This window comes from Aulostomus chinensis, chromosome 12 (genome assembly GCF_037954235.1).
Source record: "Aulostomus chinensis isolate RoL2024-O1b breed Wild chromosome 12, RoL_Achi_v1.0, whole genome shotgun sequence".
In the NCBI taxonomy this organism is placed as follows: Eukaryota; Metazoa; Chordata; class Actinopteri; order Syngnathiformes; family Aulostomidae; genus Aulostomus; species Aulostomus chinensis.
In genome coordinates this window covers 11,510,649-11,524,266 of record NC_141331.1, presented here as the reverse complement: position 1 = coordinate 11,524,266, position 13,618 = coordinate 11,510,649, and the positions used below count along the sequence as shown (strand labels likewise).

The 13,618-nt window shown below is 43.0% G+C and overlaps 1 protein-coding gene across 1 annotated transcript in view; it reads right to left on the bottom strand.

Annotated features, from left to right (window-relative positions):
* Positions 1-9,848, bottom strand: part of plcl1 (phospholipase C like 1) — a 75,059-nt gene extending 65,211 nt beyond the window's left edge. The window contains exon 1 of the mRNA XM_086220134.1: positions 8,978-9,848. Coding sequence (XP_086076260.1) covers positions 8,978-9,163 — 186 coding nt within the window. The 5' untranslated portion in view covers positions 9,164-9,848. The remainder of the gene's footprint in view (positions 1-8,977) is intronic.
* Positions 9,849-13,618: the final 3,770 nt, after the last annotated feature.

Sequence of the window (13,618 nt, the reverse complement as noted above, 5' to 3'; positions counted from 1 at the left end):
AATTGATTCGCATAAGAGATATTTTTCTTCTTTTTTTTTTTTGCATGGATAAATCACTTTTAGATCCTATTGATCTACCAGTGGTCAAACCTCACACACAAGCTGCTCTTTTGCTGCACGACAGAGATATGTTGGGTTTGTTTAATACTCAAAAAAGTCACCACAAATTCTGTTTACAGAGTGCTGCAGGGATGGCGTACTTTTCTAAGCTACCCATTAGCATCACCATGGTTCCCTTGACCAAAAGCCAATGGAATTTTAACATTTTGGATTTCAGAAACAAACCGTGAAACAAATGTGTATTTGATGTAGCTATATATATCAAAAAATCCTTTACGTCCTCTCACAGTGGCACATAAAGGTACACATGCTGAGGCTGAAGTCTTACCAGTGAGTGCAACACTTTGGCACAGACGCAGGTAACACAAGGCGACATTACAGTCTGTTCACTTGTGCTCGTTCTTTGACATCAGTTTGGTGTGTTTTCCCTCTGATGGGTACAGGGGTGAGGTTCATTATGTAGATTAATGTCCCCACAAGGATAGATGACCAATTGTCTCAAACGAACTCCTGACCAGCAGCTGGGATGAGGTGATGTGCGCTCTCAGAGAGATGTGGCACCAGTGGCAGAATGATACTGGGAGACAGTGAGCCCTCAGTGGCCGCAATTACTTTGCATGCATGCTCACACACACAAACACACACACACACACACACACACACACACACACCACAGGGAGATAAATTGTCATTACTCTTGATTGTTTTCCAGGAGTAAACAAATCATTGTTCACTTTCTGGCACCACATGAGGAGATCTGAGAATTAGAGGGAATAGAACAAAGTGAGAACAATTATGTCAAGGAAACAGAAAGACAAAAGAAAAAATCAAAGCAAGTTGGTTTAAAATGCAAGGAGAACCAGAGGAGGGAAAAGACAAGAGGAGAGTTTCAGATGGAGAGGGGGGGGTGCAGATGAGAAAGGAGAGGGAGGCAGAGTGCATAAGAAGCCCACACGGTCTGAGAAGGGACAAAAATAAACTCAGCTTCTCAATATCAAACATAAACAGAGCTCCCTCTGTGGCCTCGATATGAAATTCCATGACTTTCCATTATGAAATGGCAGCACATCTGTGCTCTTGCCAGCTGTAAATGTGTTTTATGGTTTGTTACTGTTGGTTCTCAGCTCAGGCGACTTATAAAGAAAAACAGGCCCCACAACACTGGAAAGAAAGATAACATTTCAGCCATGATGATGGTCAGTCAGTAACATCATCCATCAGCATCTTTGGACCTTTCCCTTTTGTGAAGATCTCTTCCAAACTCACATTTCTGGGTCAAGAATAAAATCCCCCATGCACATGGAGAACTGTAATCACTTAAACTGAGCATCTTCCTCAGCAATAATTTGGTTTATGACTAAAAACTTGTCTGTTGTACTTCGTGTTCATACAGAAGCTGGAAATTGTGGTTAACAGAAGGTCCGTTTACCCAGATGTTCCATATATGTTCTATAAGAGATGTTCTATAATCACAACAACTGCCCAAGTAGAATGAAAATGACTCATGTAACCACCAGAATTTTCATCTGGTTGAGAGGTAAAGTACCATCTTTTGATAATCAGATCTATGGGTAAAAAAATGAGTAGACGCATGAATACGTTCCCCCACGAGGAACAGGAATATGGCAGGAGCAAACTGTCTGGCATGGCGGAACAGTCCCAAGGCTGGTTTTACACCAAATCAGGTGCTGCGGAGGTTTTGCAATGATGTGGGTCGGTGCTACATGCAATTTTACCACAGCGATTCTTCCTATCGATGTCTTCCAGTCTGGTTTCCAGCACAAATGGTTGGCCGCTGCACTGTGACATCAGGTTATGTTTATTTCAGATTATTTAGCTTTTTTGTACAGGGAAAATGTGCTTTCACCAACGATTCTGTAAATGTGTGAGTTTCAGCTACATAGCTAAAATGCAACTGCAGCCCACGGGCAAATGTTAACAGCCAGGCAGTTTCCACACAAGGTGACTCAACTTGATTCAAATGTTTCGAGCTGTGGCGCCAATTCTCACAGCTAAAACCCACTCATGAATGAGAGAAGCCTTGAACGTGGTCACTGATTCGGTCTGAATTCAGCCTACATGAGCGTGTAAGCATGCTAGCACGTTAGTGATTGATGTTGTCTCAGAGAACTGAAGGCCTCAAGTTGCGTCTCTTACCACGAGCAGGGCTGTAGGCCATCATGATGGTAGGGATTCAGACCAAGTGCATGAAAACAGAGAGGGTGATAGCATGTTGTTCACGTGAGACAATTAAAAACTATTCAGGGAGTCCAGATGAAGTTAAAATGTCATCAGATCACAGGCTACTGATAGAATGGGAATTTACAAGAGTAGCATGACAACATTAATGTGACCGGCCCAACCAGCGCCTTGCCACAAAATCATTTTTTTCATCACAGCCTTCCAAAGTGTCATTAGAGACAAACGGGCTTCTCAAACCACTGAGGTGCTTCTCTTCCACCCAACACTAATCAGTCCCAGCGCAGCCTTAGAATCATCAATATCTACTCATCAAATGAAACATTGGAAGGACTTAGACTGCCTACATTGATTCTCATGTCACTTCTCAAAAATCAATACAATTTCAAGAACTTGAATTAGCGCTGGAGACACTGCTGTGATGCCAAGTTCAGTCTGGCCGTCGAGTTCAGGGACATCAAGGCTCTGTGCTCCAAACACAAGAACAAGGGAGACGGCGTCCTTCAGCACTTTAACGGCAAGCAGTCAGGCAGCACACAGGCCTGTCAGGAAGACATTCAACCATGCCCTCCCCTGAGTTTGCGTGTGTGTACAAGGTATTGCTTGTGTTGTGGGAACTTTTAAGTTAAAGCCTTGCTTTAGGGTTGAGGTAAAATGAGGGTTAGGGGCAGGCATGTAGTCAATGAAAGGTTCTGTGGACTGAGGGTTTGGACTTAAGGTTGCAGTTCAACCTGGATTTCGGTTCAGTTCTAATAGTTGAGGTTCAGCCATTAGCTGTTATAGTTTTGAGTAAGGGGCTTAATATGCAGTGTATTATTGGGGTCCTCATATGTATGGAAAGACCTACGTGTTTGTGTGTGTGTGTGTGTGTGTGTGTGTGTGTATGCTTTCAATCACGTGTGCACGCTGGACTGTTAATCCCACGCCACTCTCCCAGGGCTGACTGGCATGTCTATGGCATGTTTGCCTTCTGGCGGGTTAGGCAGTAATTCTGTAAGCTAATTGCTGAATGTTTGCTGGGGAAAACTGATATAACAGCCTGAGCTTAATGTGTTTAACTTGATTGAGATTAATGTCCCTTTAACTTAGTCTTAATACGTGATGAAGCGGCGCTCTGGCAGCCGTTCCAGCTCGTCCGTACGGGGATGACTAGGGTCTGAATAACAATACAGAAATGAGCAGAGATGAGGAAGAATGATCCGGGAGGAAATGTTAAACGGTTGCAGATTCCATTTGTTCCAAACAGTAATCGGGAATCATGTAAATTCAGTGTGCTGACAATCAGATTTCTGGTACCATGACATCCCTGGTGGGTGGGTTGGGGGGGGGGGGGGCACTTACTTGACAATGTGCTCTCAAACTACTGTTAAAACATTTAATTAGTTCATAAAAATAAACAATCTACTACATCCTGTCGTGGGGTTTGACATTTAAGCAACAATGCATGACTATAGGCCTTGTGCACAATGGTGTGTAAAACCTGTGCAGCTCTCCGCTCCAGTGTGTTTGTATCTGCTGCCACTGTGGAGATTTATTGTTTGTGCATCTGTCAATTTTGTTGAAGTTTTATTCTGCTGTTAAAGTGCGATTATTTGTATTGAACGGTAACTGGATTGAGTTTTGTCCTCATTTCTGAGTGAACTGTCGTGTGGCTACGCAACAGTTGTTTGACAGGGCAGTAAAAAAATTGATTTGCTTCCATGAAGTTCAGGTTCATGTCTGCTTTGGTTACTAATCTCAGAGTTCTGTCAGGTTTGGACCAAAAATGTGACAAGGTAGCTGTGCCTTAAGAATATGCTGACTTATCATGTAAGTGGAGGCATAATTTGAAAATAGAACATCATGCTGTATTGAAGAAGACCTGAATGTTCAGACCATAAATTGGACCATTTGGAAACTATTTAGGAAGTAAAACACCAGGAGTTCAATTTGCTCTTTGACTTGCAGACTTCTTTCGGCCCCCTGCTGGTCATTGGAAAGAAAGCAGACATGGAAACTACATCCACCTCTTTTATACAGTCGACATGTCACCCAAACCCCAAGAAGAGACCACCATGTATTTCAAAAGGTACCCTAAGCTCAATAAGAGTGAGCTAGAGCGAAGAATAAACCTCCACCGAGGTCTATTTAATATTTCCTGAGGAATAAATAAAAATATTCAGATCTGCCCTAAATTTTAATGGGTCCCTCCTTGGACCATCCAAGTTTAATTAAAATCAGCTGAGTAGTTTTTTCGTGTGTAATTCTGCTGACAGGCAGACAAGCAAACCAACAAATGAGGTTGGAACTATAACCTCCCTGGCAGAGGCCACGAGGGTTTTTACATGATAGGATGGTCGTGGCATGTCAATGTGAAGCATTCTCTCTGTAACACACTCATCTTTACTTGACTCCCCTCCATAGCCCCACAAGGAGGAAAGAAGCCAAGGAAATATTCTTATTTTTATTTCATTATTAGTTTTAAGTGGAAAAAAGTTATTTCTGGCATCAAGACTCAAGAGGCGGCTTGCTGCCGAAGCACTTTTACAGCTCGGACAGACATGAAACTCAACAACGGAAGAATCAGAAACAAATTAGCAACTGCATTGGAAAACATCTCGTTCTTTGCATCCTTAACAAGAACAGTGATGCATAAATACTGATTTAAGACGTTATTTAATGTCTCAATGTATCTTCAAAGTCCAGACAAGCCTCTCATTTTGTCATGTGACAATTTTGCAATGTCTTTCTTGGTGCCTATCAAACTTGTCATAACCGGCAGCTAACACACTCAAGTGTCGTGACTTTGGGCTCGTCTATGGAGCAGCGCTTTGTTACCCATGGCTACAGTTGACATGCATCTGACAGGCTTCTCCTCCACAGCTATGTGTCGTTTCTACTGCCAGACGGCAGAGTCAAACCAGGAGAAAATAACCTAAGTCGTTTTTAATGCTGCAACATTAGGAAACTATAGAATATTGTTAAAACAGTGAAGCGACTGTGTCAGGAACTGTGTTTCTATTAAATTGTCATGCAAAATTTTAAGTGAAATGTTGATATGTTGCATAAAAGGAAACGTGAATAGGTTAAGTAATGCCGCCAGAAGATGGAAGTATAGCCAATGACATATCTATCTGTAAAAGAGTAGTAGAAGAAGAAGAAGAAGAAGAAGAGCTGTCAATCAGTAAAGAGGTTGAGGGGTCTTGAGGAATTACGTTCCCTTGAAGTTTTTGTAACTTACCAGCAACTACTGGACATGTAGCTGCTTTCCAGAGATGAAGACAAATTTTGGAGTATCCGTGAAGACAGTGTTGGAACCAGCAGGTCAATCACGTGCATTTACTATCCACCATGTTAGAGCTTATTTAAAGTAAAGGTTTCCATCTCCTTTGTTGGACTTTCAATCCTTTTTGAAAAAAAGCAAACTCAACTCAAGTGGGTCTAAAAAAATATTAGGGAAACAATGTATATTTCAATTTTGCCTTTTCCATCAACAGTTTTGAATGCGACACATAAAAATGTGCATTAAAATACACCGGACTAGTTTTGAGAAGCCCTATAAATCTCCAAAATATTAGCTTCCATTGAGCAAAGAACCTATCTAAAGGGTTCTTTATTGGTTTCTGTACCTAAGTAGAAACAGAACCCATAAAAGAATCTCATACACAATTAATCGCCAGTCTTTGTTGTCACTGAACAATGATGTACTGTTAAACTTTCAAACTCTCGCTCACAGTGACGCCAACAGCAGCTCCTCTTCACCACTTTACATCTCCACTAACTTCACATCTGCTATGAACATGAATTGGAACACGCAGACCACAACATACACGTGTGCATGCATGTAGTGTTGACACTGGCTCTCGCGTGCGTGGATTTGCATCATCGTAGATGTTGGAATATTTATTTTGCAAATCAAATAATGAAATCATCCTCGACTCAGTCACTCGGACACACACCACGAATGTTGTTCTAACCCACAGAAATAGGTCATAAATTATAACGAAGATCTTTTCCAAAGATGCGAACAAGGGGGAGTTTGATGCTAAAGATATCCTGAAGATTTCCACTTCAACAAGGCAGCGATAAAAGAATATTAGTGTGGAACTGGAACATGCTGTGAGAATGATGACCATGAGTGAGAACATCATGGAAGAAGATCATTTTTACAGCCTTGTGGTGACATCATGGTAAACAAAATAAAATAAAGGAGCGTTGGAGAGCGGGGAAATAAACCGCAGCAGGAGGAGTAATTTAACTGTTACCCGGCGATGAATGATCGTCTAAACTCGTTGTCTTACTTTCAGGTTTTCTTTCATTTTCACTGACAATAGTACAAAAACTTGGTATCTATGCCCCTTCCACCTGTAGACTTTGCATCAACTCATCTATACTTGCATTCTGCCACACATTTTTCTTAATCAACCACAATTAAGGCCTCACATTAGTTCACTGCCACCAACCAGCCTGCATTTGTGTTTGTCCAGTCTTTAAGAACTTAAGTACCAAGAAAACAAACCAAAAAAACAGTTGTTACCGAGATGATGTGAGTACACCCCAAAAACTTTTTTTTTCGGATTATGAGCCATTACTGAGGTTGACCTTTGACCTTTAGAGATATGAAATATCACCACATCACATCATTTCACGCTCTTTGATATTTCGGTGAAATTTTATCTGAATTGTGTCAATCCTAAGACATTTTCTCAAGGCTTTCCTGACATCCCGCTTTCATGTGAAGTCAGTGTGACCTTTCACCCTCAAAATCTTTTTATTTTCATCCTCGACTCCAAGAAGACAACAGCAACAACAACAACAATTTTAAGACCCTCCTGAGATATGGTATAAATAAGAATGGGACAAAGTACCCAAAATCATAACGTCAAAATAATTTCACCTTTTGTAATTTGGATAATTCAATGACCAGAGCAGCCATACGGTTACCTCCAGCTAAACGTGCGTCCATACCACAGTTGAGAGTCCCCGACCAAACAAGGTCTGCCTTAATTGCCTGCATGTGTGTGTGTTTTGATGGGGGAAGAGCTGAATAAACAGGGTGTGTGTGTGTGCGTGTGTGTGTGTGTGTGTGCCTATAGGTAACATGGCATGTGTAGGTGTCTGAGACACATGAGAGTGTGTGTTGTTATAGTAATGTGAGGCTGGCTGGGCTCTTTCCCTTCCCTCCCATAGATTTGCCTTCAGAGGGAACTCCACTGCATCAGGAAAACGGCTGCTTGAGGACTACAGCTCAGTCAAGGCAAAAATGTACGATCAGTCGAGTGTGTGTATATAAAGATACACACACCAATCAGCAGGTGGTCTTAATGTTATGGCTGGCTGGTGCATATTCATCTTTTTATAACCCTTTAGGAGTTTTCTTTCTTAAAATGTGTGACATCCACTGATATTCAATCATCTATATGGTATATTTCAATATTCTGTTCTGTATTCATAGTCAACCACAAAGACTTGACATTTCCTGATGATAAGATGTACTTCAATCATCAGTACTCTTCAGCAAAATGAAAATGTGAAAGGCAACAACATTTGGAAGGAGAGAAGAATACAAAAAAGAAGATTTCCTCCTTTATATTAAATGTGTGTGTGTGTGTTTTCCTCTTCAAGCTCTAAACCATCACCATATTTCACGACCTAAGGATGACAAAGATGAAAACCTTAACACTTCCCTTGACACCTGGTGACATTCTGACACATGTCAATCAAAAGTGAAAGGCTTCACGCCGAGCGCTGGCTGTCACAGCTGACCGTACCCGTCACTGACATCACTCCTCTCATGATCTGTCCATCCTTTCACCACTTCCTCCCCCAGCAGCAGTCAAAGGACTCTCTGTTCAGAAGGCACCTCCAGATGGAGGCTCGCCGGGCCCAAATATACTGAGATGAAATATGGAGCCAGATATCAGCTTCACATGTGAAACGAGCTGAGAAGGTCACACACACACACACACGCGCGCGCGCGCACACACACACACACACACACACACACACACACACACACAAACATCTGTAGCAGGTGAACTCACTCATTCGTCCCAGGTATCCTGTTGGGCTACATGACCTCAGCAGACAGGGTGACACCTAACCTGAGACTCAACTGAGGGGACATGAGGGGTAACCATGATCCCTCCTCCTCACTCAGCTCCTTCATGACTTGCAACCTGAGCACAAGGCCAGGGTGGAAAAGCATGATGTCACCGTGACGCCAGGCGGTCAGTAGGTGACGGCTCTAACTAGTCAAAGAAGTTTCCCTGCAGTGCGTGTCTGTGAGAAAGAGAGAGATAGTGTGTGTGACTGTGTGTGTGTGTGAGTGTGAGTGTAGGGAGGTGATAGTGAAGTGCATCACCCAGCACCATTTCCTGTCACATCAACCTTTCTCATCTCACTAGCCATCATCTGAGAATGTGGCGTGGCAACTTTGAAAGCCAGTCAAAAGGTGAAGGATTGTAGACACGTCAATTTGCGCACGTGTGACGCGCGTCAAGGACGCAAATTGGAGGCTTGCGAGCTGCTGCTTTGGTGCCTTGTGCGCGTCAAACTCCGTCAGGAATCCTCACAGTAAAGAGGCGAAAGTCCTTCCACCTCAACACACTCACTTGTTGAAACAGTTGACCACGTCACGATATTCACTGGCATGGTGTCACGGCTCCATTCTGTCACTAGTCAACAAAATAGATCCCATGATGCACCGTTCTAAACGAAGTGAAGGTAGTTTGTTTACCTTGATGATGCTGCTCCGGCGAGGTGCTGCCTTCACGGACTCCAGGAGGATGGTTTCGGAGTCCTGGCCGCCACCGCCACCGGGAAGGATGACACCACTCCGTCGGCCGCGGGACACTCTCGGTGGGATGAAGTCCGGCGCTCCATCACTGCACAGTCCGTCTCCATAACCATCGCGCTCAGACATGTCGATGTGAGGGAGGGGTCGAGTGCAAACACGAGTGGACAGAAATGAAATAACTCGTCGTGTCCGAAAGTTTGACTTCTTTTTTTTTGGGGGGGGGGGGGGCGGATGTTCTCACGTTTACTGAAATCTCCAAATGTCCTAAAACATGAGCGAGTCCTGGGTGTTAGAGAGCACCGAGCTTATCCGTGTCCTGTCCACACTCCCCCACCCCCCTCCCCCTACCCCCTGAAACGTCTGAATCAAAGTCTCACACGCAGGTAAAGCGTCCACTGGAGGAAAAACCGGACTGGTGCGCTCCCCGGGGACGCGCAACAAGTCTTCAAGGCTCACAGTCCTGCGTGTCCTCGAGGGTCTCCATACACAGCACCTGCAGCCAAAAGCCCCGCTGCATGACGAGGAATCGTGAAAACGAGCTGAATAAAAGGTGAGAGAAGAATCCAGCGTTGGATACAAAGCTGACAGAAACTGAAGCTGTTCCTCTCTTCCCAAACACACATCGATGTCAAAGTGCCGAGGAACAACTTGGGCTGCAGTTGGCGTCAACTAGACGGAAGAGGCGCGCGTCTGAGGCTGTGGGGCGCATAGCCGGGACTGAGCCCCGCGACTGTGGTGGTCGGGCTTCTACTCTCAGCTACAACAGACGACTTTTGACGAGAACACACAACACAATTGACAGTCGCGCCGCCTCTAACCCGCCACTCCTCCCTTCGTTCCTCCACCAGGCTCCGCCTTAACGATGTCCCAATCTTGAGTGACGTGTCGAGACGACCAATGAGCGTGTCCGTTTGAAGATTTGGGAGTTTTTAGAGATTGTGATTGGTTCAATGGTCCGGTCCCAATGTCCAAAAACTGGCTCCTCATTACTCTTAACGAGCGAAAAGCCAGACAGAAGGAGCACTGGTAGACAGATGAACGACTCCGGAGCGGCGCTGTGCTCTGGTTCATCAACGCTGAGATGATGTGGCACAACAGCAGCAAACATATTGATAGCATAATAAGATATATTAGACATAATCAGGGATAAGTCTTTATTGTTTCTGCCTTTTATTTAGTCTTCAATCATAATTGTCTCATTACGTACTTCCCTAAAGAGTTTTACTGTAAAATGTCTCCGGATTGTAGTAGATAGGCCTTTTATGGCAGTATTAGGGTTAAATAACCTGTGAAAACTTGTCTCCATTCACCTTAGTTGTTTAGGAGATTGCTGTCCATTTGTGTTTTACGCATTAAAAAACTGCACACAAACCTCCGTCTGAATTACCTGGACTAAATAATCACCGAGTTTTCTTTTTGGGGGGGTTACTATCCCCAAAACCCTGACCACATAAATGGCCATATCTTATTAATGTGTTAAGTTCAATCCTTTCATATTTTTGGCACGCATGATGGTTTAGTCCCTCTGCTTTCCCTGTTGTTTTAAAAAAAAGTGGGGTTTCTTTGGCTTTATAGTTGCTACAAATAGTTGTCATGAGCTCACAAAGGGAGCTAAAAACAAACTGTAGCCCCCCCAGTTCATTGCTCCTTCACAGTAGTGGCGTGACCAGCTGGAGCATCCAGCTGAGCCAACTCACTGGCTCTCCTCCCGCACCTACTCAAGGTAACTACAAAGTGGAAGGCTTGTAGTTTTCTTTTTAGTTTTTGAAAGTCAAATCAAAGAGTTGGTGGATTACTGAGCGTACAGTTGGTTAAAGAAGACGTGAATTGTTTTGGCTGATGAATTTTAGGTCCTGGGTTTGACTCTTCTTCTTCTGCGTGGGTTTGCTCCGATTTCCCCGAACCATGACAAACACGCACCTCAGGTTCATTGCTCCTGACTAAGGTACTGGCAGAAGATCTAGATTGGACCCCTGAGTGCTGCACACAGCTTCTCTCTGCTCTGTAGAAGATATGATAAATGCAGAGGACAAATATAATTGCTGTTCATGTGACAGTAAAAAAGACTTTTTCTTTTTTTGGGAGAATTTTACGTGGCTGGCTCTCTCTTTATTCTGGAGCAACAAAGAAGTGACGCAGCAGCGGAAATAAATGTCCTCATGAGCTCAAGTATTCTTGATTACTTGAAAGGCGAAAAACTCTTGGATGAAGTATCAAGACTTTTAAAGACTGAAATTTGAGCTCACTTCTCTTATCAACAGCCAGGCTCAGGTGGTTTCAGGGTCGAGTCGACCTGTTGCTGCGTGTCACACCTGCTAAATCATGATACTGTCCAAAAAAAAAGAAAAAAGGAGGAAAACACTCAGGAGGGTAGAAATCTTTTGCTAGTTTCAGCCTCATTCCATGTAGTATTTCTTGCATTAAAATCACAAACATTCAGCGCCACCACACAGACCAGAAAGTGTTGAAGTAAAAAAACAAATGTTTAATTGCTGTGATATGATTTGATTTATCCCCTGACCTCTGACCTGTTATTATCCTCCAGTTGAAGCTGGTTCACAGTGACCTTCTGACCAGTACGCATTGAAAGACCAGTGTATATTATTCATTGCTATAACAAAATTGTATTTCTCTCTGTTTCCGGGGAGGTCAGAGGTCAGGGTCAGGGAGACAGCAGCACCCCTGAAGCTGGCCAGGATTTAGTGTCCTGCTCAGGGACGCCACAGGGAGGATTCTTACACAAACCAGCACGAGTTGGTTTGATTGTCAGCAGACTCGTGGTGAATCACGCTCAGGGACACTTTCAGGGTTTTTGGGCTGCTCGGATGAATAAATTGATACAACAATGGTGACAATGAGGGAAAATGTCTTTTTTAAGAGGCCTCTCGTATTGATTGTCCAATACAGCTTCTGTCCCCTCTATAGAGAGTTTGAGCTTCTGCCCTCAGGTAGAAGGTACAGAGCTCCCACCCACCAAACGGTACCAACACTCCTTTGTATGTGCTGCCAACAACGTACTGAATTTGTTCAAATGATGTCACCTTTGTACTTTCTGCTTCTTGGCACGCTGGTCTTTTGGACCTCCTGTAGCGATCTTGCTCTGTGTTTTATTTTATTTTATATTCTGGTCCTTGTCTGTCTGTGTTGCGATTGTTGTCTCTATGCTGTTTATCATCTGGTGTGCTATGTCGGTTGTGTGTTTCTTAAATACCTCGCTGCGACTTAGTTTCCCCTTGTGGGACGATTACATTTGACTTTGACTTCGACTGTATGACGGTGTTTGTGAACTTTTTGTGCATTTTTGTGGAACCAATCAGAACCAAATCTCCTGTCATGTTTATACTCAGACTTCTTCCTGTCAAGCCCCTTCAGGGTTTTTCTGGCCTCTTCTTCAATTCAACATTCTTATCCAACAATTCATTTATTTGGCTTTTTAATGTGCGCAATAAACAATTTGTGAACTAAAGTCAAACCCCAGACCACTATGCCATAACTAAACTGATGCCAAAGACTTTGTGAAGCCTAAATTTGGCCCCGCAGATGCAAACATCGACATGCTAAGATGCTTCCAGTGGAAAACACTGACACACTGACGTTTAGCAGGTACATGCTAATGGATGGAGACCTGGTGAGAGGGTCAGCAGAGGGATTCAGCCTCAGCCATTATTCATTCAGAGAAGTAAAAACCTGGAACGTCAGGTGGTCGTTTAAAATGAATCCTCTGGAGAAATGTATTATTCTTATTTCTCTATGATTATTCTTTTACATGGGACTTTTCAAAACAGAAGTTAATAACTGTTCACAATAAAATGACAATTAAATGAAGATTGAATAATAAAGATAACTAAAGGACTATCGATGACCAAGTGGCAATAAAACAGTAAAAGGCTATAAAAACAAATGGGTATAGCCTCCATAAAGTCTACATCAAAATGTTAAAAAAACATGCGTGCATAATAGCACATACATGATCACAAATATGAATATACACATACCCGCATGAATTTCTAGTGATATACTAACTATATGATATGCAATCCTTAAAAAATGTTTGAATATTATGAGCAAAAAGAGTTTATCAAATATATACATAGCTGCAAGTTTCTTCATGATATAGAGATTTCAGTCTGCCATAAATCTATACTGCTGAATGATAAAAAAAGATACTTTTTTCAATAATTCAGTGTTAAATAGCCTGCATTGAGCTCACTGATTGAACAAAGTTGGTCGGTATGAGCTTTCGTGCAAAAATCTGGGAATATATTGCAATATCCAATCATAGTTCTGTGGCAAAAGTTGCTTTTTTCACCTCATCTACTTGGTTCGAAATAAAGATTTTAATGCCACAAAGTCAGGATGAAAGCCAGCAAGGATCCAAAAATCCAGATAAACTTTGAACCTCTTTTCATACAGAAGATTCACTTTGAAGGTAGTTGAGGTCGCGTTTAAGCTGACTGAATCCCCCAGAATTATTTTTTGAAGGTGTTCCAGACCGAGCAGACATGAAGGCGGGATGAATGTTGGACCTTGAGCCACACAGCTGTGGAATGTGGTCGGCGAGTGAGGCCTATTAGTGGGTTG